This window comes from Micropterus dolomieu, linkage group LG18 (assembly GCF_021292245.1).
Source record: "Micropterus dolomieu isolate WLL.071019.BEF.003 ecotype Adirondacks linkage group LG18, ASM2129224v1, whole genome shotgun sequence".
Lineage (NCBI taxonomy): Eukaryota > Metazoa > Chordata > Actinopteri > Centrarchiformes > Centrarchidae > Micropterus > Micropterus dolomieu.
In genome coordinates, this window is record NC_060167.1 from 22008553 (window position 1) to 22035691 (window position 27139).

At 40.7% G+C, this 27139-nt stretch overlaps 1 protein-coding gene and 1 long non-coding RNA gene across 6 annotated transcripts in view; one reads left to right on the forward strand and one right to left on the reverse strand.

Annotated features, from left to right (window-relative positions):
- The first annotated feature begins 7571 nt into the window (after positions 1–7571).
- LOC123987024 (sodium-coupled neutral amino acid transporter 3-like) overlaps positions 7572–27139 on the forward strand; it is a 43498-nt gene continuing 23930 nt past the window's right edge. For 2 of the 4 annotated variants that reach the window (XM_046075541.1, XM_046075546.1), the window contains exons 1-2: positions 7572–7716; positions 25890–26136. In XM_046075541.1, coding sequence (XP_045931497.1) covers positions 26000–26136 — 137 coding nt within the window. In that variant the 5' untranslated portion in view covers positions 7572–7716; positions 25890–25999. Of the gene's footprint in view, positions 7717–7849; positions 8104–25889; positions 26137–27094; positions 27128–27139 lie in introns of those variants that run through there. The other 2 variants (XM_046075543.1, XM_046075544.1) reach the window with 2 other exon arrangements.
- Positions 8406–9200, reverse strand: LOC123987025. 2 transcript variants are annotated; one of them, XR_006829051.1, is made up of 2 exons: positions 8935–9200; positions 8406–8667 (listed from the first exon to the last, which is right to left on the reverse strand). It is a non-coding gene; the product is annotated as an uncharacterized LOC123987025 (long non-coding RNA). The 2 variants fall into 2 exon arrangements; XR_006829052.1 differs by having other exon boundaries at positions 8406–8709.

Consider the following 27139-nt stretch of genomic DNA (forward strand, 5'->3'; position numbering starts at 1 on the left):
GGCTACGCAAGAAAATGCCCTGGTACGCCAAAGAGTAAAATGTCGAGGTGCTGGTACTGCGTACCGGTGCGTACCGGCCACTTAACATAGCGTTTTGTATGAATCTCCTAAGCTGTTTTTATTTTGTTTGTTTTTGAAATAAGTCAGCGTTGTACACTGTCAGGAGGATTATGGGGATGCCGCACTGATCCAAAGGACATACTGTACAGTGTCGTGTTTGTCTAGATCTGAAATGTTTGTGTTCCTTTCCTCAGGGATCTAAAAGGAAATACATCTCTAAGACTATATTCGGACCCACACTGGTAATACACTTGTCTCATGCAGGCAAGTCATTTAAAACTCTGGCCAGCTGTCCAAACAGTATAAAGGGGAATTCAATAACTGAGGAACGTATGATCCACACATTCATTTAGAAAGATTTTAGATGGATTATTGAATCTTAACATTCATTTCTACATATAATTCCAAAATGTTTTGGATATTTCTCCAGTGGGGCCCTTAAACCAACTTTCTGATAACATCTGTTTGGAGATTTTAAGTTTGAGTTTACTTCTGTAGCAGTAGACTCCTGCTTGGGACTCACCATGTCACATAAGCCTCCATGATTCCTGCAGGTGCCACATGTTTGTGGTGCTAGACAGTGGTTCCCAATGCTATACCAAGCAGCTGGCCCAGGGATAAAATTGTTGAGAGGTTGGTAAAATTGTGATGAGTTTTTTTTAAATATTAGTTAAAAATTCTTTACATCCTGACAGCAATCAATAAATCAAATGCTCTGACACAAAAATCTGGTATCTGTACACTCTGTATTATGTATTATTCAGGCCTGAATTAAATCATTGGGGGTGTGGCTTTGGAGGGAGGCCTGAACTGAGGGGGAGGGATTTCTTTCAAAGTCTAGATTTCTCTTGCTAGTTTCTCCAACGTTACCTATCTTAGCTTTAAATATATTTTGTCTAGATAAGTTGAACAAGAGTCTAGAGCTTTGCTATCTGCTCTGTGAGGCTGTATTTGTAATGTAAAGTTGTACTTTGAGCTAAATGCTAACATTTACATGCTAACATCCTCACATTGAGAATACTAACATGCTACCTTGGTTGCATCTAATGGGGATCTGAGTAAGTGAATTAAATGAATGAAGGAACATGCTGATAGATAGATAGATATATACTTTATTTATCCCGAGGGAAATTCAAGTATCCAGTAGCATACGAAACATACATACATTAAACGTACATTAAACCTATATTAAAATAGAATTCAAATTAAAATAACTTATAACACAGTAGCCACGGTAAAACAGTGCAAAAACAGTAAACAGTGCAAATGGAGTGCAGATGGAAGTAAAGAGTACAAATTTTGTCTATTGTCCTCCCTGCCATGACTAGGAGCTGTTGTACAGTCTGATGGCCAGGGGGACGAAAGAGTTTTTAAGTCTGTTGGTGGAGCTGGGCTGGGACAGCAGTCTGCCACTGAACACACTCCTCTGCCCGATGAAGGTATTGTGCAGAGGGTGGTGGGTGTTGTCCAGTATGGACAGCAGTTTGTCCAGGGTCCTTCTTTCTGCCACTGTCACTAGAGAGTCCACCTCTGAGCCCACCACTGAGCCAGCTCTCCTCACCAGTCTGTCCAGTCAACCGATGTTGAAGGACCCCAGCCTTCTCAGGAAGTACAGACGGCCCTGCCCTTTCCTGTGGAGAGTGTCCATATTTTCTGTCCAGTCCAGCTTGTCATCCAGCTGCAGCCCCAGATGTTTGTAAATCCTGACACACCTCCACATCGACCCCCTCGATGGACATGGGTTGGAGATGTGGTTTCTTCCTTCTGAAGTCCACCACCATCTCCTTGGTCTTGGAGGTGTTCAGCTGCAGATGGTTGGTCCTGCACCACCTCACGAAGTCCTCTACCAGGCTCCTGTACTCCTCCTCCTGTCCATCCTTGATGTAGCTAACTATCACAGTATAGTCTGAGTATTTCTGCATGTGGCAGAGCCCGGTGTTATACTGGAAGTCAGATGTGTACAAGGTGAAGAGGACGGGAGAGAGCACGGTCCCCTGTGGTGCTCCGGTGCTGCTGAACACCGTGTCTGACGTACTGTGGTCTCTCTGTGAGGTAGTCCGTAATCCATGTCACCAAGCGTGACGTGATGTTTAGAAGCTATAATGTTTATCATTTGTTCACCATCTTAGTCTAGTGTGTTAGAATGCTAACAGTTGCTAATTAGCACTTCACACAAAGTACAGCTGAGGCTGATGTTCATTAGTTTTAGTTATATTAGGTATTTAGTCATAACAAAAGTATTGGACAAATGAACATTTTGACCTGAAGATGGCAATAGAGGAAAAATCTGAAGTTATTACAATTCTTCCTGTGTACATGCACACTAAATTTCATGGCAATCCATCCATTAGTTTTTGAAACATTTTACTCAAAACCACACATTTCAACCTTATGGTGGCATTAGAGGAAACGTCAGGGGATCACAATAGCCAGTAGGATTCTTCATCTGGGGACCACAAATGTCTCATTCAGCAGAGGCAGGTCAGCATGGAACCCATCTTCTGGCCAGCATGAATGCATGCCAAGTTTTATGGAAATCCATCCAATAGTTAGATCCATCCAGTGCTTCTCAGGTTCTTGTTGATGTCTTTTGTGATGTTGTGTTGAAGACTGCACTGTGCCCAAGCAGAATTTCCCTTTGGGGACAATAAAGTTAACCTAACCTAAGTTGTTGAGATATTTCATTCTGGACCAAACTAGTGGATTGACCAACAGATATTCAAAAATGTTTTATTTTGATTTAACTAAATTAGCAGTTGTGGGATAAATTGCAAGGTTATAAACCATTCCTTTATACCTAAACTGACTTGGTTGTCAAATCACAGAGGTCAATTTTTATTAAAAGAAATCATCACTAATTACAAAAAATACATAGGTTAGGTTATAAAACATTCCTCTTTACCTAAAACTTCATGATAAACATGGTCCACACAAAACAACAGAAGAAGATTTGACACACTGAAAGAATTTAAACAATTCTGAAATGTGTATGGGAAAAATTATTTACATTGCAAGCCAACTAAACCACAAATGTAGTTTTGAAACTTATTGTACTATCCTAGAATGTGTTTCTCTTCATCTTTGCTGCCTACACTCTGTTACACCCTGACCTTCCTCCCCTCTTTGGGCCTCTATGTGTTGGCTCCCTCCTGGAACGGCAAGGCTGCTCCTTCAGGGAATTTCTCCCGCAGAGAGGAATAATGCTCAGGACTTCTCTCTGACCTGCAAAGGTGTGTGTGTGTGCGTGTGCTACAGTGCAGCCTCTTTAATGGAGGAGGATGGGCAGGTGGCCCAAGGATGTGTTTATGTGTGTAGGAGAGGAGACACTTTGTGAACTTCTTCTGTAAAAACTTTCTCAGATGATTGAAGTCTGGAGAGAATAACAAACAGCATTCCCCCACTATGACAGATGTCTCCTCTTGATAAATGCTTCAGAAACTCCCCATTACTCTGGCTTACTGCGTCATTATGTAACATTTGCAGTTTCTGACAATGTGCAATTTTGTTTTCAACTGATGTGTTGAACCACCCTCTGTATTTGGACAATGTTTTCCTAAGTGGATTTCATTTAACTAGAACAGCAGTTTTAGGGATAAATTCTAAGGTTATAAAATGTTCCTCTATACCTAAATTGACTTGGTTGTCAAATAACAGAAGATTATTTTTATTAGAAGAAATCACTACTAATTACAAGAAATACATGCACATTTACACATTTTGAGGGATAAATTCTAAGATTATAAAACATTACTCTATACCTAAATCTGAATATTAATATTAGTTATCAGTGGGGATGAGAAAGTACATTTTCTGGCCACTGTATATTCCCCCATTATTGGTAATCAATATCTCAACCTGAGTCTATAGTTCTGCATGAAAAAAGTGTGGTAGGGAGGGTGCTTAATTTGTCTCTTTCCTTTTTTTAAAACTGCACATCACAAAACATATAAATATTTAATCACAAAGTGAAACTAGTGCTGATACTGTACTGTTGACATATTTGATATGGATCATATTCTTCTTCTTATTTACTAAATTTATTCATGTAAACAAAACAGGTCAACTAAGCATGTCATTTTCTTCAACACCTACAAACTGACTCATGCCTGTAGCCCCCAAGGCACCATGCCAAGTGACGTCAGTGTTAGCTGATGTTCACACAGTATGATTATGAGTTACCACCACACTCGATTCACAAGGCACTAATAAACCTTCACGAGACTGCCAGTAGTCCTACATAAAACACCATCTAACTGAAACCAGCTCTCAGGTTAAGTGCACAAACGCATCATTTTCACATCATTATTTCTCGCTCATCTATGAGTGCGCCATGTTGCTTTGGATAATCACAGTGACTGGCGTCCCTTCACCAAATGATGAATGCACTATGAGATTGACCTTAATTGAGTTTGATTGCAGCATCTTCCAGCAGGACTCAGCAAAATAAACTGAATGGGTTTAGTGGTCTGTGATGAGATCTTTTCTTCCTGTTTCTCCTAATTATGTACAGGGGCTGTGGGGCGGTGGAGGATGAACAGGAGGCCACAAATCATTCTCCATACTTGCGAGGGAAGCTACTTAGAAAAGACCCTCAAAAACAAGATAGTTTTAGGATAGTAAATACTGTGTCAGTTTTAAATTTGATCTCACTGAAGGCAATCAAGTCAAGAGTAGACAGACTGTTTTTGTTAGGGTGCAGGATGGTAACAGTCTTTGGAAAATGATGATATGATATAATGATATTTATAGTTTAAAAATAATAGGGTAGTTTTTTTCTAGACCTGCCTTTCAACAGCCTAAATCCACTTATGTATTTACCACAGCTACTAAAGTTCTAAGCTTTTATATTGTTATGCAGGTTTGCCTGGCCTCCCAGAAGTCACAGACTCCCATTGTTTTCAGAAATCCATTCAAAGCTGTTCAGAAGGCTGTAATACTTTGTTGATGTAATACATTGGGTTCAATAGGGTGTGTGTTGCGGTTTGTAAAAATGAAAACACACTTTTTCTATGAATGCACACTACCACATTCTTTTGGTGAGGCCAAAATGAAGGGTTTTTTGATGAACAGACTTGAATGTCAAAAACAACAGTAATAAAATGATGTTAAAACTAGAGCTAATATAAATGTGTAATGTAAAAGTGGCATTGAATGTATCATATGAAACAAGGTCCCTATTGAATATAAATGTCTTACTTTCTATTTTTGTGTTGACAAAAAGAGCATGTTTTTAAAGCAGAAATCAAAATAATACACTTTGCATTAGTATAATATTTCTTGATCACATATATCTGCATCTTTTTGCATTAATTAGTTACTTGAATGTTAAAAGAGGGATCCGTTTGATCATGATGCATATTAACAATTTACTGTATGTAGTCCATTCAAATAACTGCATGTCTTTTTGTCTTATTATTGTGAAACCAGGGCTGTCGAAAACAGAGTGATAGCCTGTCTCTGCCGGCATTTATATTGGCCAGGAGTGAATCTTGTTGATGAAAGTTCACCTGTGATCTCTGCACAAAGACAAGCCAGAAATGATTTTACCTTTAACCTTTTTCTGTGCCTTTCAGTTGAAGCCAATGAGGACAATATAAACACTTCATTTCATGTTTTTGTTGTTCTAGTGGCATGGCTCTAGGGCTGATAATGTTGGTCATCTGGTCAGTCGGTCCAACACTTTGGTCCTGACTGACATAACTCAAAAAGTATAGAAAGGATTGCTATGACATTTGGTGCAGAATTCATGCCCCCCTCAGGATGAACTGTAAACTTTGATCCCCTGACCTTTCATTTAGTGCCATCATCAAGTCAAATTTCAGTTTGTCTGATACGACTACGGCCTGACAGGGCCGCTAGCAAGGCTGTTGACTTGTTGATGTAACGTTAAACGTTCATAGATCTTTTTGTTTTGTTTGTGTTTAAATAACGTTAGAACAACCATCTGTTATTATCTGGAACAGCTATTTTGTGCAGAGAGTCATCCATTATAGTATAGTAACTTAAATTAATTGGCTCATAATTAACCAGGGCTCAATCTGTAAGGTTTTAAAGTGCTCTCCTATATGAATGTCATTTTTGAGCTAAAATACATTAATTGCTGCAATACTTCAGAAGTCATTTAGCATCTATACTCAGTAGCCATCTAACTCATGTTGCAGACCTTTGCTACACCCAGTTTCTATGGTTACACCTTGCTGTGCACTGCTCTCTGCAGTCAGAAAGTCCTCTGGAGCACTACACATGTATCACCTTTTAAGCTGACAGATAGGCGAGGCAAGGTGAGACACCATTAAAAGAAGAAAGAACAGGGGGAGCTCATACAACTGAATGAAAATGATGTGCCTCCAGAACCAGTTGCCAGATGTCCTTTGCGCTCTCCCCCTCATTAGTTGACAGCGCCTAAATTAGCACACCAACGTGTTATTTGTGAACAGGAGTAGGAACAACCAGAGGGCCTTGCTCTGAAATAAAACCACAGATTAAAGCACGTGCACTTCATGCACTTGAGATTCTCTTTTTGAACTATATCATACATCTGTTGAGCTCCTCTGCTGACCTCTGGGATGCACCAGCCACGTTCTCAGCATCTCTGGCCCTTTCCTCTCCGGGTAGCCCTTCCCGGCTGTGCTGACCTCAGAGCAGATGCTGAGTTTACATGTCCCAGAGGTTAAATGTCCCCTTCTTTCCACAAGGTCAGGTTTGCTGCGACAGCTTCAAAAGGATGCTGCGGTTGAAAGGACAGATTGTAAGCAAAAATGGAAAATGGAGAATGGATCAGCTCATACTTTTAAAAGCAATTGGGGGGGGGGGGGAGAAAAAAATATGTATAGGCCTAATCTAATACCCCCATGAATACAGAGACAGACTCACAGAGAACCTGGTCTGCAATTTGACTGCAGGTGCGTGTCTTCCTCGCTGAACATGAGCTATAGGGGTGAGAAAAGAGCCGATCCCCGGAGCGGCGTGACATCATACCGCAGATGACCTAGAAATGGAGCGTGCGTATCCTATGTGCGTAAGCAACAGTGGGCTTTTGTGGCACATGGCTCAGGCAGCTGTTTACGTTGTTGACTGCGTGTCAAAAAGAATTGGATGGATGTTCCATAAAGGCCCGCGTGAGTCATATTTTTGGATCTAGTTAAAGGGGAAACAAAAACAGTGGATGGAATAAATGCATGGCGTGTGCGGTCTCCTCGCGGTCTCATTGTCTCAATGCGCGCGCAAGCACGACGATAAATCCCCGCCACCAACACCGTTTGAAATGACAGTTACAACATGTTAAAAGGATGACCTTTTAAACCGATATCAATCTTCCAAACGATTAAAAAGGCGCGTGCCAAATAGGGACCTCTCGTGCCCCCGCGCGCGCTGGCTTCGCAACATACAGGCTACAAACAACAATAATTATATTGTCGCTGTGCGTGCGGTAGGCGGACCCTGGACACTCTTCTCATCCCACTTTTGAGAAGATTACGGGGACAATTTGTTGGCAAACACATGACATTAACGCAGTTCGGAGGGAAGGCGGACGGACGTAGAGGGACAGAGGCAGGACGACACGCCACGGGTCGAGGCAGAGCCGAGCAGCGAGCGGAGGCATCAGATCTGTGTGGAGATATTTAGGGTTGCCAAGAGGACACTGGTACTTCTCTGGTAAGGGAAAGGCTGCTGCACGTTTTAACATGTCTAGTCCTTACAAGGTATTTAAACTTAGTAACGAACACGCTTTTCACAGATATGGGTATGAAAAGGAATTAATAAAATAATTAATTTAAATACAAACAGAACGACGCTCCGTTGTGCATGCGTGTGCATCATCACCTGTCCGTGTGTGACATTTACCAAACGGGAGTTAAACGCAAAGTAAGAGCCAAGTCGCGATAGGTTTTATTCATTCGACGTGCGAGGTGCTCGGCCCCCAGATAAGCAGCTGTAGAGAGAGGTGACATTACAAACGTGCTGCACTTGCCCTTCGTGTGTTTGCAGGGTAACATACTATTGATGTCCAGCGCCCTCGTTTGGACTACACAGACCTCTTTTGTAAGTACTTTCTTTCTTGGGGCTTATCTGAGAATCTCCTGGAATGATTTGGTAGATGACTGGATAAATGTTTGCTCTGTAGGCTAGATGATAAGTGTTGAGAGTGAAACCTCGGATTAAAACGGTTATCCCAGTGTGTAGCCTCTCACTGCCATTATCAAGTGGAGTAGCCTTGGTGAAGCCCTACTAAGGACCTATTGGTACCTCAACCATGATCCAGTGGACTCTACTCTGTAAACCACTGCTTTTTACATTTTCAATTTTTATTCCATTTCATGCTTAAGTCCAAACAAACACCAAACTGAACACTTTCCTGCTTTTTACTGCAAGCACAGCACTCAAGGCCAGGTACAACATTGTTTCAGTGATGTGTGTTTGAGGCATTCAGGGATTTTGAGTCTCTTCAAAGCTGGAATCCTGCGAATGCATCGCACAGTTTGGAGCTTCATTTTTGGATTGCCTTACATTTAATCATGCTGGCGAAGCATCCACAGCTGGCTCACACCATGTCACAGCTTGGCTACAGGTGCCATATGGTCTTCATGTATGGTGATCTTGCCTAGTCTGGGAGAAATACCCAGGTCATTGGTGGGATGCCAAGTCTAACTAAGAAGGAGACAAAGCAGCTTTCAAATCATAATATACATCATATACCGATATATGAATACATATATCATGTTGCTTTTCAGCACTAATACATTTGTCTGATTAAAGACAAAACATGTACTGAATATAGTCAGATAGATTTCATACATAAAATGACATTTTGCAAATGTATTCATTCATCCAGCTTGTCTAAGTGCAAAACATCCTATACTAGATGACACTCACTGGATAACAGCAGCATGTTTTCTAGAGTCACTTGCAGCAGGCATAGTCCCCAGTCATTCACTCCTCCACGATGTGTCACCTCAAGGGCTTGTGGGCAGCAGGTGAGACTGTGACAGGCTGGAGCGGACAGGAGCTCATGTCTGGCCTGCTTGACCTCTGCTGTTATAATTAACCGACTCCTCTCTCTGGCTTGTGATGGCCCCATGTGCTGCCTCTTTCCTACCTCAACCCTGAATGAAATCGCAGTGTGAACAGACTGACCCAGCCTCAGCTGGCATTGGGCGTGCTGAGCTTTTGATCTGGTGTACGATCAAAGCCTGCATTTGTGTGTTTCAGATTGTATTTGTGTGCATGTATGCGTGGAAGCATGTGGTCATGCACATGCATGCGTGTACACTGTTGAATATTGGAATGAAGATTGAATGAAGATATTGAGACATAAATGTCCTAGCCTCTTGGGTTGATTACAAAATGTATCAACTGACCAGACAAGTGGGAAAAAGTGGGCAGTGTTGTGTAACAAAGGTCACCGCCATGTGACCTTCTCTACTATAGAAGGTAAAAACAGTCTGAAGCCATCACATTAACTAGCTGAAAATAAGCTATCAAACGTCTCCTCTAAGGCTCCTCATCTAAGGTTAGTGGATAAGAGAGGCTCATGATTCCTTCACCCTGCCTCTTCTTTCCGCACTATTGGATGAGAGAGAGACACAGAGATCCACTAAGTTGCTGTTTAATTTGATCAAAGCTCTGGGTCCATGTTCACTATATTCTCATCCTGCAGCAGTATTGGTTTACCTCTGCAAGAATGAAAAGAAAACATGAAGGGATGGTTCAGTCTTAGATTGCAATGTAGTTCACTGTGAGAAGAAAGGAACACCCTGCTGCGACTTTGTTGATGGTATTATACCATGAAAGGACTTGAGGCTTTACAGGAATTTGATTTTGGTCTCTCAAAAGGCACACAAAAGGCAATATTGTATTTTGCACAGTCAAAAGTACATTTTGCCAGTTTCATAGATTATGTTTTTCTAAAGACTGAATAGGATGGGAAAGAACATCTTGGCTTTTGATTCATTACATTCATATTCACAGTGATACATTTAGCTGATACTTTTATCCTAAAGTAAAGGGACTTACAATTAGTACATCATCAACTTAATAAAATATGCTGAACTGTGTCAAGTGACACATTTAGAAACAATAAGAGATAGACAATGTTATTTTTAAAATACATTTTTATGGACCAAGGTGCAGTGTGACCAGATGAGCTTTTAGTCTGAATACAGTGTAATACAGTGTATCTCTGGGACAAGATATAGAAGTTTCAGCTGCCGCACCACCACACTGCAGAGCAGCCTTTTCTCTCAAGCTATCAGGCTCTTAAACTCAATTCATCCTCAGCACTGCTCCATTGATCATTGAATATTGTTTATTTCTGTTGACCCTTTTTATGATTGCTTCTATATTAATGTATATTTTCTGCTTTGTAGCAGAAGGGAGTTACAAAGCTCAATTTCATTATATAACCTGTTATATTGTGACATTTACCTACCTACCTACCTATTGTTTACTAACCCATAGCCTGATCAGAAACCTGAGGTAACGTATCAAGCTAGTTGCTGCAAAGGAAAGCCGTAAATTAAATCAAAATATTTAAAACTTTGTTTGAAAAATACCTGTTATAGACCATCAGTTTGCAGCTAATACTAATTTCAATCTGGTACTTTGTAGAGATATGACATATTTATTCTTCTGATGGCAAACTGGCTCATCTGCTTGTCCCTAGTCACATCACAGTATTTCTACGTTGTGCAAGCACAGCCTGGTTTATGAAAGACTTGTGGTATCTGAGGGCTTACTGTGGGATATCATAAATGAATTGCAGCTTGCATAAGGTCATACCAGTTAGGATAAATGCCAGACTATTGGTTAGATGAGCTCCAAGTAGGAGGAAATGATTATGCCCTCAACACTGCACTGTCGAGTATCAGTAGGGGAGACTGGGTATGGTTGTAACATTTTTTGCTTCAGCAACTATACCTTGCTGCATTTTTTAGCTAGACTTCTCAAGCGTTTATACAAAGTACCCACATTTTTCTCTACAAATGGCACCAATTAAATCCTTTACAAAAATATCACAGACGTAATGAGGTGATATCAAATACACGGTGTTCTTTAGTTACAACCTGCCCCACTCCCGGGGAAGGTTGTAACACATGCTGGGGTAAGTTGTAACAATTAGACAAAAAAAGCAAAAATGGATGCCACGCCTTTTGAAATGCTTCAAAATCAGGGAGTGACATAAAAGAACAATGTTTCTCTCTCTCTGTAAGAGACTGTCTGATTGACGTGTGTGTATGTAAATTTGTCTACTAGAACAAACTTACTTAACAGTGTACTTAATAAACTCCAATACAATGTACCTAATTAAAGAAAATCTTGTGTGTATCTGTGTGTGTGAATGTGTGTATATTCTTAATCAGAGTCACAATCAGTGCTTAAAGTGGGCTGGTACTCATCGGTACACAGTACCGGCACTTCTACATTTTACTCTTTGGCGTACTGGGACTTCTCACTAGCTGCCCTTACACGTCTCTCCTAGTAGATTGAGAAGAGCCTCAAATCCATGTCTCATGGGAAAACTATTTTTTTCTTCTTAGATTGATTGAATAGGCCTGAATAGATAATATTTTCTGAATAGAAAAGCAAAGACTATAAAAACGTTTGAAAAATGAACACAATCTTGTGAAGCAAGATTTATTCATTTATTTTTGCATGTTCCTGAGACTAAGGTTAGAAACCACCAACCACATAAAGTAAAGGGTTGGCTAGTACGAGTCTCTCTTGGTTCTTATGGGCTTGATTTCTTGCCAAATACCCTTAAGAAGGACAGATAGAGGAAAGTCATACCATTTGGCCACCTTACATACCCCAAAGTCAGAATTCAGTCTTCTGAGCCTCAGCTGTATTTTTGCTCATTATCCATCGTTGGCTTATTGTGCAATTCTTAGTTCTATAAGGGATTTGATACTTACGCCTTACATCAAACAGCTTAGAGTGGGTGCCTGCTGTGCTCAGGAGTTCTCTGGCAGTGGATAGGGATTTGGACTTCCATGGCGCTGCGGCATGTGACAGAGTCAGAAGTGCGGCATCCACCACGGTGGTCACACACTGCGTGAGTTGTACTTCCGGTTGAATGAATGCATTCGCCCCCATGATGCACTCTCTTTCTTTTGCTCTCCTCCCATGTGATGAGGAGGAAACAGGAGGGAAACGAGTAGCAGATGCCAAGAGGGGATGGTACTTTGTTTTAGGGCGCATGATTGAGAGAAGACAGAGATACCATTCAACAGTGTGGTGTTGAGGGAGGACTGTCTGGGTGGAAGGCCAGTTAGCTGATTGCATTCTGTCCTATTGTTCGAGCTAATACAACTGGCTTATGGTTTCCTCATAGAGGCTGTGTCGTTGACTGCTGTCTTTATGTCGAGTTCCTAGACAACCTGCTTTAGGAGCCACTGTGCAAAATAACCACAGCTGACTATCAGGAGGAAACAAAAAGTTATATGCTGTCTCTTTTATATGAGACCTGTTAGGTAAATAGGTAGCCATTAGTCAATTAATTGATCAAAAGACTTTGCAAAAATAAATTTTTGATAATTGATTAATCATTTAAGTTATTTTTTAATCAAATATGTTAAACCTTTGATGATTCAAGGCTATCAAATGTGAGAATTCCCTAACTGTCTTGGTTTTATAGTAAAACGTTTTGTAATTTTGAACTGACAAAACAAGACATTTGATGACATCATTCATCACCTTGTATCCTAGGACAACTGTGAGTAATCGTTAAATAGGAACTTTGTAAAGCTAGATCTTACCAGCTCATCCAGAGTCATGGATATGGTAAGGTATTTCAAACTAACAGTATAACTACTACTAATCTTGTATTTCAAAAGCAGTACTGTGTATAGTGATGTACAGGTGAAGTGACGATTGTTACGTATATACTAAACATTCGGATCAATAGCAGAGAAGTGGATTATGCTGCAGGAGTGGTTTGATAAGTTTCCATAAATCGGCCAGGCTGATACATTTTTGTGTTAAATATTTGTTGCCATAGGAATCCATTGTAATTGCTGTCAATCCAAGCTGACTACAGCTGCCGTTTTCTGTGAACGAGCAAGCTACAAACCTTTAAGTGAAAGATTTGTGTCTCCTTAAAGGAGCGTCAATTGATTTTTGGGCCACAAGAGGGCATGAAAACTTCAAAACAAGCTAACAGATACACAGTCACCTATATTACTGGTTTAATTTTCTTTATCTTAATCAATCACATTAACCTTTTATGCCTCAGTGACCAGCCTAACTTGTTGAGGTGTTTGCACACATCATTCACCTTCAATACATCATCATTTGCAGCGTTGTGTAATAAGTTGTTTGTCAGGTATTTTTTGGTTACATTCATCTTAAGAGTGAAGAGTGTGCAAATTGCGTTTACTCTTACTTGCAAGCTTCTTCATTAGGCAGTGAGTACACTGGCATTCTCTTCCAGTGCTGTATTTGACAGCAGTTTGAGAACAGGCCACATTTGATTTGGTATTACCATGCCAGCATTGTGTTACTGTCTAGGCCAGTACTCATCACCCTTACTTTATTCACTCAGATAAAATGAATGGAAAACATGTGGCATGTGTTACATGTCCTCTTTGTTAAAGTCCTAAAAACACAGTTAAGTCCAACTTGCTGTGTTGCTAATGTTAATTAACCTAACATTACTTAATATATAAATAGTTTATTATTTCATGTATGTATATCTAACTTAAACTATACACCTTCCTGGCTCAGACTTCTGCAAAGGACATCACCACAACGTCATGTTTTGCTATTATAACTGATTTAATTTATGAATGACCCACTTGTTTAGAAAATGCACAATCTGATATCTGTTTATCTATGTGTGGCCCTGCGATGGACTGGTGACCTGTCTAGGGTGTACCCTGCCTTTTGCCCGATTGGCTTCAGCCCCCCGTGACCCTGTTCACAGGATAAGCGGTTGACGATGGATGGATGGATGGATGGATGGACAAAGTGGTCAGCGTACTGTATGTAAAATGTTATAAACTGTGCTTACTGTGTGCTGCACAGAGGTGATGAAGGCAGCTTGTGAGCCAGAAAGCCACAGAGCTGAGATCACATTCAAATTAAGTGGATCATTTGTTCTGCATACACAGTATGTTGTTCAAACAGATGTGGGACTGTACAGAAACTTAATAACCTGTCAAACATTTGAAGCAGCTCATCACCTCAAGAGCAACATGGCATTCGGCATCCTTGCTGTTTTGCTGTAAACACGTTTGTATCCACACTGATGCCTTGAATGACTGGACTTCATGGACTTCTGTGTGTGGTTACATGGCTCCTCTGCTGTCCCTTCCTGTCTGTGGGGTGTCCAGTGTTAGAGTTGAGCCAGAGTGACAGAAAGTGTTGTGTGATTCTATAAATAAATCACATTTTCTATGAGTCACAAGGCTGGTGCTCCCACGCAGCCGTGTCACGAGACACTAAAGACAATCCACCTCATGCCTCATTCTTTCCTGGGTCCATCCCCAGGTACAGCACGCCAGTCAGGCCAGGAGACAAAACAGCTGACTTTTGACCTCTGTGAGTCTCAAAGATGAAATAATCAAAATTGAGCCACCAAACACTCAACAAATATATTCTAAAAGAGGAGGAAATTCTCTCGGAGTTGAACTAAAGGTTTGTATTTGGTTATTTCCAAATGTAATTTATGAAGAAATTTCTGTAATTGGCTATGCTAATCATGTGTGCCATGGGTGTTTAAAGACACAGGGTGTAGCTAACGTATTGCATTAGCCTGGCTAGCAGATGGAATAAAGTAAAATATAGCGTTGAGTATATAGAGTCAGGCGCTTTCAAATTGTCCCTTCGCTAAGCCACGCCCCAAATACAAAGCTGACCAATCACAGCGCAGTATAGGACTCACTCTAACTGAGGTCCGACACTTTCATGACTGCGCTCCATTGACTCTAATGCAAAAAGAGTCGTTTTCTAGCTTTTTTTGCTGTATTTTTTCAAGATATGGTCAAACGCTGTTCCTGGGGCACTTGTAATAATTACAGTCGCTACCCAGAGAGGTTGAAAGGAGAAGTATGATTTAATTCTCTTTCCAAAACCTAAAATAAATCCACAAAAATTTCGGCTGTGGATTGTTCCTAATGTAATGTTAGTTAGCTAACGCTAGATAACTTCCTACTGAATGTAATGTAATAAAGCCCTACTGTTCTGCTTTTTAATGATTGTAATAACCCAGCTACCCAGCTTTACAGGAACAGTGTTGCTCCTTAATATCGTTGTCTTTTGTCTCTATCGTCGGGGAATGCGGTGGTTCACTTGTACTGTGTGATTGGTAAGCTTTAGCTTCTATCTTTAATTTTTTTCAGGTACATTTGAGTCAGTTTGTGTCAGTTTGACAGCCTGAATACAACCTTCAAATGTATAATGCAACTGCAAAAGGTTCTGCTTCTTTATGAGATCGCTTTTTCCAACAAATTTGACAATATTTCTCCGGGGGAGTGCAGTAATAGACAGTGGCAGTGCCGACAGTTTGTCGGACTTAGCAACAGTAACTAAGGGGGCCATACCAGCAGAACTCTTTAGTGAAAGTCACCACCTGGAATCGAACCAGGACATTGCGGACTGGAACATTGCGATTATAAGGTATGCAGGACTCCCCACTGTTTCACCAACTTTCTGATGCAATGAAATTGCCCCATCTGAGGAAATCATTCTAATCCGTCCTCCAGTGTGATGTCACAACTCGAATAATTAAGAGCGGGTAGAGCAACAATGTCAGCTAATCACAATAACTCAATCAGGAAAGACATAAGTTAACATGAAAGCATAAGCATTATTTAATAAAGACTTTGACATTGATGTCTATTATACAGATGCATAGGGATAGAGCCCTATAAATAGCCAATCAGAGAACCCCCAAGGGAGACATGACACTTGTGGCGGTGGGTTGGTGGAGGGCAATGACAGCTGAGAGAAACAAAATAGGTAAGGGGGTTTAAATGTTCTTCAGCTAAGATGATGATTGGATGATAGGAAAGTCTGGGCACAGAACACAGTGAAATCATTTTATAATAGTTGAGAGGTGGAGCTTCAGTGTGATAATGACTGACAGTGGTCTTCCTGCTTGAACTTGCGCTAAAAGCTTCATTAGATCAAATGGTCTCAAATAGTTTGGGATAATTAGATAATGCAACCCGTGCATTATCATTTTGAATAATTTATTAAAATCAGGATTTATATATATGATATATATTTGCGTTAAATATGATTGACGATACTCAAGAGTGTTTTTATGTGCAAATATTTTAGAGCAGACATCAGGAGATTTGAGGTTTTTTGTTCCTGCTTTGAACATACAAAATAATCCCGATAAGAGGCTCTGTCTGAAATACTTGACTTGCTGTGAGAATACATACCACCTGATAATGGATACTTAAATTCACTGCCAAACAGAGACCACACCCAGCATCATTTTATAGTCTCTGATGTGGGTATCTTGTGGCAGCTTATAAGAACCCTGGAGATGGGAAGCATCTCAGAAGCTGACATACAAATCTTAGCCAGAAGTTAATCTCCTGTTCTCCCTGCTGGCTAATCACAGTGGTAATCAGGGCCTGCAGCAGAGAGGGAGAAACAGAGAGAGAAAAACAGAGAGAGAGAGATGGCAGGGCAACACTGTAAGGAAAGTAAAACTCTCAAAGCAACGCAATAGAGATATTTGACTGTGACCCTGTAGTGCACAGAACACATTGTCACTCAGGTCTCAGCAGAGAAAAAAAAAAAAAAAAAAAATAAAGAAATGTTAGCTTTATTGGGTGGGACATATTTTTTTTTTATGCCTTTATTTAAAAGTCAACAGTAAAGGGATGGCAGAAAATAATAGGAGAGAGATGGGGGACTTGGCCAGACTTGTTATGCTTTATGATCATTTGTTCATTGTTGGTGCCTTAAATCCCTAGGCCACCAGGGAGCCCCCACCTTTATCATTCTTATTAGTACACGGAGTCCAGTAACCTCACCTAATTCCCAGCATAGCTCTGCACACCTGAGCAAAGGTCTAATCAGCAATAATGATTGAAAACACATGTGTGGGTCTGCAGAGCCTTAAATTATACCTTCATTGTTCCTCGGCATAAATAATGAAGTCCTCCTGGATAAATTAGGCATACCTAAAGGTTTATGTTACTGTCATTAGTTTTAAGTATTTCAACATTCTGTCAAATCTTCATCAGTATATATTGAATGGCCGTCATTGCTGTGGAGAAGAAGCCAGTCAGATGCGCAAATCATAGCTATTGGGCAAAAGGCTTTGCCCTTGCAGGAAACTAGAGATTTTCTAACACAGTGTCTCGTCTTCTGTACAAATTAATCAACTGGAATAGTTTCATGCCCATGCTAATATTGTCTATGCAGAAAATAACAAGACTTTTACTTCAGGAACCCTGCATGGCTGAAATAATTCCTCCCACTTTAGAGCTCTGAAATAGGGCTGAGCAATTAATCGAAATATTACAATCAGAATATGGCCTAGTGCAATATCCATATTGCTGGAGCTACACTTTTATGATGAAGGTAAAATGTGTCACATTTATAACTAGGGCTGAGCGACATGGCCAAAAATGTTATCACAATAAAAATCATTCGATGTCGATAATTATCATGATAAATATCAAATCATTATTTCTTTTAGTTTAAAGGCCGATTTTTGCTTCTGACTGAATGTTGAAGAAACCAGATGGTTAATTGTGGTTTAAAACCTTTCTTTATGGTCAGGACCTGACAAACAGTGGATCACTTCACAAATCAAAAGTAGAACATTCAAAGCAATTAAGTAAAATATTTATTCAGTCCCTTTTCCTCAACAAAATAAATATCTTAATAGAAAAATTAAATAAATCAAACTTTTATTGAACATTTGTTATATTATTAATGAAGAAAACTATTTTGGGATAATTATCATTATTGTTGGCCCAGCCCTATTTATAACACTAAATTGGGACACCCCTCCACATTACGCCTACAAGCGCTTTTATGACAACCTATTCTAAATACATTGGCATTAATATGGAGTTGGTCCTCCCTTTGCAGCTCTAACGGCTTCCACTCTTCTGGGAAGTGTGTCTGTAGGAATTTTTGCCCATTCATCCAGAAGAGCATTTGTGAGGTCAGACACTGATGTTGGACGAGAGGGCTTGGCTCACAATCTCCATTCTCGTTCATCCCAAAGGTGATTGATAGTGTTGAGGTCAGGGCTCTATGCAGGCCAGTCAAGTTCTTCCACACCAAACTCATCCAATAATGCCTTTATGGACCTTGCTTTGTACACTTGGGCACAGTCATACTGGGAAAGAAAAGAGCCTTCCCCAAACTGTTCCCACAAAGTTGGTAGCATAGAATTTTTCAAAATGCCTTGGTAAGCTGAGGCATTAACATTTCCCTTCATTGGAACTAAGGGGCCTAGGCCAACCCCAGAAGAACAACCCCACAGCATAATCCCTCCGCCGCTAAACTTTACAATTGGCGCAATGCAGTCAGGCAGGTAACGTTCTCCTGGCATTTACCAAGTCCAGTGGCAGCCTGCTTTACACCACTTCATCCAACGCTTGGCATTGTGCTTGGTCATGTAAGGCTTGCATGCAGCTGCTCGGTGATGGAAACCCATGCCATGAAGCTCCCGGCTCACAGTTTGTGTGCTGATGTTAATGCCAGAGGAGACTAATGGTGCTTTCAGACCAAAAGCGAAGGGAGCATTTGGGGTGGTGAGTTTACATACAAAGTCAATGCAAAGACGCGTAGAGCCGCAATTTCCTGTCGGGCGAAGCGACGCGAAGGGGGCAGGGCCGGCGACACGAAGGCAACGCGAAGGAATTCGTGTGAGTTGAATATTTTCAACTCAAGCAAGTCGAGATAGCCTATCAGTGTTGAGATTGTCCGTATGTCACCGACGGCTTCAGAGCGATATGTGGAGAGGGCCAGGCGAAAATGTTTATAAAAAAAAAACAAAAAGGACAGGGCCGGGCAGAGCGGGGGATTGAAAATCTGCTGGCCGGCTGAGAGCTGCTAAACTTGGGGGAGAGGAGCAGGCAGCAGCGCTGCAACATTTGGACAAATAAACTCCCGTAGTCGGTCTGGATTCTGCTCTGACAACTACGCCGTTTACTCGTGGGAGGAGCTCAGAGTTTACTGCTTTCATTAAATTAGCTTTTTACTTTAGTTTTTGGGATTACAACATTGATTTATCTTCTCTGGAGCTTCTCAGCAGCTAGCTTCCGTGCACATCCGGTTCCACTGTTGTTGTTAGCGTTGTTAGCTCTGTCGGACTACGACTTCATATTTATATAAAAACCGGAACAAAACTGGACATTACTTGGAGAAAAGAAAGCGAGGAAGTTGAACTACCTGGTGAGTTCAGAAAACATGTGTCTGTAACTTTATTCCAGCTATCATTGTACTTTACCGTGACCCATAGCCCTGATCGATCCAAACTCCATTCAGAAAACAAACATTTTAGAAGTTGTTTAGAAGTCCTGCTGTCTTGCTGACAGACCTGACAAAGCATGAATTCATATGTTTAACAAATCTGCATCATGTTGTAGTTATTTCGGCATCAGTTTAATCCGTTTATTGCTATTTAATCACAGCAAAATGTTTACTTTGGGTTCATACAGCTGTAATGGCAAGTTGTGTTTATTCACGTTATCGCGTTAAAATCGCCTTCTCGCGTTGTGTGTGAACAATTGCAGCGAATGAACTCATGCGAGGAAAGCGTCGCGAGGAGAAAATTCGCATTTGGTCTGAATGCCGCATAAGAACTTTGCAGTTATTGAGACAGCAGTGCGTTGGCAACTTTTACTCACAATGCGCCTCACTCGGCGACCAAACTCTGTAACTTTACGTGGTCTGCCACTTTGTGGTTGAGTTGCTGTGGTTCCTTAAAGCTTCCACCATACAATATGATTGTTTTTTTTGCATATCGTTCAGCCCTACTCTGGAAGACTGAAAGATAAATGGAAGACTGATTGAGTGGACTCACATATTGCAAACATCTTGGCTCTACAGCAAGTGTAATTCTATACCGGTCTCAGTTACACATTTTTGTGATGGTGATGATAGCTCTATTTTTTGTCTGTTGCTGTTTGGAATGTTTCATTCATTCAACAACAGCATGACGTTTTCCCGTAATTACACTGCACGTGTCTTTGTGTGTGTGTGTGTGTGTGTGTGTGTGTGTGTGTGTGTTTTTCATCTTGTGTGTTTATGTGCATGTTCACCCTTGTGTGAAGAACCAGAACACAGACAGATGGTTGGTGGACGTGTTCGCTGAGTGTTTACTGCTTATTTCAGGCAGCTGCTGTGTTCAGTGGCACATGCAGCAGCACTTAAACAAAGCTTTGAGTGTGACATGACGTGGGGTTACATCCAGGCATTTCACTCCTCTGCAACTATTTTTATACCAGAGCAAGAGTGTATGGAGTGACCTGAGCTGTTTGATCCTGATTTCCTGCTTGAGCGAGATGGGCCCTAATCTGATCTGCTCTATCATCCTGACTGTCAGCGGTCCAGGGTCTCAACTCACTGTTTTACAATAAAATGTCCTCTGATAGATCTATTAGCTGCTCGTCAGTGAAATTGTGGGCATGTGTAATCTCTTAATCTGCAGGAAATCTCTTCCTTTTCCTGGTTTCAGTACAGCAACTATTTAATTAAAAAACAGGCTGTTTTGGCAGCTATAGTGCCATAAAAATCCTTTAGTAAGTGAGATTTCATTTTTTAGAACTGCTGTGGTTCAACGATGTGATGATGCTGTGGAGGATTTTAAGGATATTTCATTATGAATAAAATGTTATTCAGGCTTGTTGATGGCACATACAACATTCTAGCTCTGCTTTCACTGCACCCATGGATCAGAGTGTGAGAAACAAGAGAGAAAAACACACACACTTCAACAGATTAAGAGTCTGCGAAAATTACAGTGGAGACTCAATTAAGAAAGCTTATATGGCCAGAGGCAAATGAGAATGTCATCAAGTAGTGACAGAGGAGGCAGTATTACAATTTGAGATTACTCATTGCATAAACTGCACAAACAATTAATCACAGAATCAGCTACAAACACAAATGCACACATTGCACAGCAATAAGTGAGGATGAATCAGCATGCAGTGTTGTTTGGCTCAGGTATCAGTTTAAGAAGAACAATCAGTAAAACGGCCTGGCTCGGTTTGCCTTCTTGTTAAGATGACGTCTCTCAACGGAGTTGCTTACGTCAGAGTCGGCGAACTGAGGCGCATGCACTTGCTGTGTGTTGGCAAACTGAGGTGATGTTTTGGATGAGGGCTTGGATAAACATAGCTCCTGTTGTTGCTGTGAAAAGACTAATTTACTCCCACCAAGAGCTTCACAATGTGGCTTTAACTCTTGCATAGGATTCGGAAGTTTTGATATCCGTGGGGAAACATTTCTGACGATTCTTTTTCCATCTGGTCCTTCTGCTGTTTCTTCTGATTTTCTTTTTTTCTACAACTATTGCTTTATTCTTTGTTTAAAACTTTATAAAACTGTGCTTCTGCTCTTGAGAAATGTGGTTTATTGGAATTATTTTATTTGTAACAGATGGCATAACTGAGACAATCAGACTGCGGAGATTCATTATAACCTTATCAGACTGTCAATGAGTGCCTTTGTATGCGCACTCGTATCCTGGTTATGTTTGGATTTTTGGAGTATCCCAGTTATGTGTTGCACATGTAAACATCATATCCTGGATTCAAAAACCTGGATATGCTACCTTGAATCCTGGGTACTGTTAGAATCTTGTATACAGGGATATGAATAATCAGTTTTCTTATTTTGTTCTTTTAAAACACCATATCCCAAATAAGATCAAGGCCCAAAGCAAGAATACTAATGAGTGTGTAAATGCACTCTTTGTTCTGTAATGTTTCATGGTGCAATGGTGAAAGTAAACACACTTTATTTATGTTAAATTTGTGTTCTTCAGTTACACTGATGCTTTTGAAAAGAGAAAGTCTGCTCTCAATGATGTTTTTGTTTGGGTACATGATGTTTTGAAATCAGGGAAAACTGTAATTGCTCATTCGGATTGCACGTGCGTTTTTGGATGACATAGTGTCTACAGACCACAGAGCATTTCAGTTTTTCCAAGCATTTCCTTACGAACACACAACTCTTCCTCTGTTTCATGCCACAATGGTGGTATGGTAACTTTTTCTCAAGCCCGTGGAGCTGAACTCAACTGCTTTTGTGCTCATTCTCATTTTCTTGGTTATAAATATTGGTGGTGGCTTGCCACTTAACACATTTGATCCTAATAAACCAGATAGTGGTATTAGGATGTTGGTCAATAATATAGTTTGGCACTATCTAAATACATTTCATGAAAATAGAAGTATTACATAAATAACCATGCATGTCACTGAAAGCCCAGAGGTCCAATAGCAGTCCCTTATGATCCTTATACTGATCTTTGTTCACAGCATTTATATCTTGAACTGAATCTGTATTATTTCAGTACATATATCTGTATATAGTAAATAATACCTGATATCAGAATTAGTATTTCTGCTGCCAAAACCTTGTCCTACTAGAATTTTCCCCACAGCGTTTCAGCTACCTGTGTTTCACCTTAATTTGCTTCAAACTCTGGAGGACTGGAGAACAAGCTTTCTAAAAATAAGAGTTTCTGACTGAGTTAGTGTGCTTCCACTCCATTTCCAAGGATGTCATTGCCTTTGTTATTGAACATAATGGTTGTAGGAGCCACAACTCTGTCCAATCAGGTCTGCTGTTTCAAACTCCACTGCTTGAGGCCATTGAAGAGGCACCCTTGTAGCCGGACAGCCCATCGTGTATTGTCCTTGAATGGCTTCCCCCAACCTCCTTGTGATTTGTGGTTTATTTGAGTGGCAGTGTGGTTCTGTGCAGTGATTTGTCCCACGAGAGGGGCACTGCCTCTCCCATTGCTGTCGTCAGCAACTCTGCTACAACTGAGCATGGATACAGGATACTGGCATTTGCTGAATTCAAGGTGGCATCTTTTCAATTAGAGCCCAGTGAAATACCTTTTCAGCCTCTCGAGTGGCCTGGCGAACTACAGCCAAGGGGGCCCTGGCAGTATAATGATGCCTGGCACAATAGTACTACTGTTCTCCAACCCGTTCCCAGGAAACCGCACAACATGTGCCATTGTGCACTGTGCTTTGCTGCCCAACCACGTTGCCTGGCTTTAACCAGAGACACCGAGAGGCCTGGCTGTGCAGTGAAGCTCACAGCAACGAGGTTGATAAGACAGGTTCAGAGGACTGCTAGATGAAGATCGGGGTTTATTCACCTCACACTGTGTTTGATGTGTTAAAATGATATTACAAAAAGCTACTTTTAAAAGGACGGGCTGTGAAGCGGAAGAAGCCTGAGGGAAAAGGACAGCTGAGTGGTTGCCAGGAGTGGTGGTACAGAAAACCCTGAGCATTGTTGCTATGTTGAACCCTTCTAAATAAAAGAGGAAACCAAGAGAAAAGTGACAAGCAGAAAAATGGAGGCACAAAGACGGCTAGAACTGGTTTGTGGCTGGTCCTAGCTGGTTCTTCTCTATTTATCTCAATGTTGGGGGTTCTACCATTTGTGTTCCTCCTCTATGGCCCCCAACGTGCTCTCCATTATAGCCTCCACTGCTGTTTATGCAGCAGAGTAAAGGAGATCATTCAGGGCCAGCCAGATATGGGGCTTTGGTCAACAGCATCCAGGAGATACATGTCATGGGGGCCTTTCTGGGCCCCACAAGCCAGCTGGTCAGCTAAGACACCACAACAGGATACCCAGGAAACAGAGGCCTGACGCAAAGCCCAGTGTGTCACAGAAAACTAAAAGCTCTGTTTCCTCTGAGCGTAGACCTGTCAGTTGATGTGTTAATTATTTGCAGGATTTGCCAAAATATCCATTTATTGTCAGGTCTATATTTTGAGTAACATAGCAGCAGCATGGTGTTTTTGCTTTAGTGAAAACGTTAACGTCTGACAGTCAGCATCAGCATGTTGTTTTCATCCATTCAGATTTACCGTATCAGGGTTTCACAAAGGATTTTAAGATTTTTCCTAAATCCTCAAAAGTTTTGTTGACAGTTTCAATCTTCATTTTGTCCACAATCCAAATTACTTTATTAGGTGTTTTTCTCTATTAGGAATTTTGTGTTGTTTCTTCATCTTGACATCTCTGTTGTCATCCCCTTTGTCAGCATTCATAAAGTGAATAGTTCAATCACATCCCGGCTGGGCCTTGAAGGGTAATTTGGTAACTTTAAACCTGGGCCTTATTTTCACATATTTTGGTGTTGAAATGAGTAGTAGGTAGTCTTGTAATCTGTGCAGTCGATGACTTCAGCCAGGACCAGCTGCAGTGGCTGCATGGATTTCAAAACTCATTTTGACCTCAAAATATGTGAAAATAGGGCCCAGGTTTAAAACCAAAATTACCCTTTAAGGAAGATATGGACTCACTGCCCTCAGGATGGCCTCCTTTATCATCCTATGTGTCTGTCACTGTGCATTCACATGCTGCTCGGATGGTCCCATTTCCTGAGTTGTGAAGTCGTTCTTCCATCTTAGGTGTGATCATGTGCTTTTAAATCGGAATGTGGAAACAACATGGACGCTACTACAGAGATGTGTTTGATTAGCATTCAACCTCGTTGTCTGCCATGATTCTATGCTTAAGACATCAACAACTCGGCAACCCGTGTACCAAGATTCTTCGAATTCCCGAGTTGTTCCTACTTCAGGGGTTGTTCGGATGATTTTCCCAGTCGGGAAATACTTTTTTCATTTTTGTTTGAAGCCAGGAATTAAAGCATAGTCAGTGCCATTGCATTTGTTTGTCAATTTCTGATTGAGTTGGACTTTCTGTTAGGGTTGAACAAGTAATCTAAATCGCAATATGGCCTACTTGAATATTCAAATCGCAGGAGGTGCAATATTTGTTGGTGAAATATATGTGAAAATACCATTCTGCGGGGCGGCTGTGGCTCTGGAGGATTAACGGGTTACCCGTTAATCGGAAGATCAGCTGTTCCTTGGGCAAGATACTGAACCCCAAATTGCCCCTGATGGCGATGTGTGAATACTAGTTTCTGTTCTGAGCAGTTAGGCTCAGTGTATGAGTGTGTGTGAATGGGCGAATGTGATGTAGTGTAAAAATGGTTTGAGTGGTTGGAAGACTAGAAAGGCACTAGACAAGCGCAGACCATTCACCATTTTAATGTATAAATGTGTCGCGCTGCAGAGATGTCCCGGCCTGCACATCATATTCATACAGACAAAACATCTTTGTTAGAACAGATCCTTGCAAGAATCATACCATAATCATTCAAATATGTATTTCAATGAAAATTTGAATAATCATGTAAAAATTATAATTCCCTCTAATATTGCAAATTATATCGCGATTGCAGTATCAGTCAAAATAATTGCAATTAGATATTTTTTCTAAATCATTCAGCCCCTTGCTGCTATTATTAAATAAAAGCAAATGTTATCTCCGGTCTCAAGCAACAATTACATATTGTCAACAGCGTTTTCTTAGTTCACAACATGTATTTTATTTATATAATCATAAATTTATGTCCATTAATGAATTCTGTTTTTAGAAAATACAGTGATCATCATATGAATCATGAAATGAGATGGCCTAGTGGTTGGCAAGAATGTGATTGTACTTGTTTTACCTGTGAGAAGAGAAATTAATTAAAAAATGACAAAGGGCTTTCTAGTTCACTTTATAAACTATGAAAGTGCCCGTTTCATTGCAAAATAGTACGCTAATTACCCATATGTTCTCTTTCACAGATCCCAGGGGAAAAATAGAAACTTCTCTCTCAGCGAACTGACACAGCTTCAGACATTTACACATTTAAAGAGATTCATTCTTACATACACAACAAGGCACCAGAGCAGATATGAGTGAGGATAAACCAGCCGAGACTGTGGAAAGTGTCCCTGCTGAGGCAAACGCTATTCCTAATGGGAAAGGCCATGATCCTGGGGAGGAGATCACAGCATCAGTGAAAACACCACCTGCAGAGGACGGTGAACAGTGAGTATAATCCTACTTACAGTCTACACAGTCTATGTAAATCTATTAGGAATACCTTTTTAACTTGTTATTGCTGAAAAAAGATGACTTTTCCACTGTCTGATACTGTTACCTTATTTGAATGGCAAGAAACCACCTGGGGAAAAATGTTTTTTTGTGAAATACAAAGGCTAAATCAGTGATAAAGAACCTTTCACTTTGAGAATCTCTCTCATTTCAACATCCAGTCCTCTATTATAGGCCTGCTGCCACCATTTAAGCAAGGTGATTTGAGTCACTGGGTGCTTTTAGTTGTCGTCTTAACGTGTCATCACATCACATTACACACTGTGTGTTAAAAGAACATCAAGTGACATAGGTGTCATCATGTGTAGCTTGTCTGTGTGCCTGTGTCTTTACTGATCGGGAGGTTACCCCCATCAGCACAAGAAGGACCTGACTCTCACTTATTTGGCTGGAATTCCGTATACACCACCATTAAAATATTATCTCAATGGAAGGCCTCAATGCTCACAATATATTAGGGAGAGACAAAAATAGCAGCTAATTGCGTGTGTTGTGGTGAGATTGATTATGTCACCCTGCTGCCTGTGGTGGCACTTCAGCTTTGTCAGTAAAGTGACAGTAACAGCTAATAGTGTTTATCCATTAACTGCCTGGTGATGTGCCATTGATGACATTTACATCCTACCTGCTCACTTATTGTACTATCATTTGTGCTGGATAATGGATGTGAGGTAAATGCATAATTATCCAGACAATGGTTGTCTAGCAATATTTGTGTCCTTTCTATGTAATAAATGGTTTAATTAAAATGTCTCTCTCCGGGATACAGATGGTAATTTATAGACAGTCCTTCGCTGTATTATTTGCCTTATTATATTTTGACTGAGGGTGTTGTTTTTCCACTTTGTGCTCTCCTTGGGTGATGGATGGCCTTTCTCTACACTGCTTGTAGGGAAACTGTACCCAATAGTGCCCAGAATGCTAGGTATGTATGAAA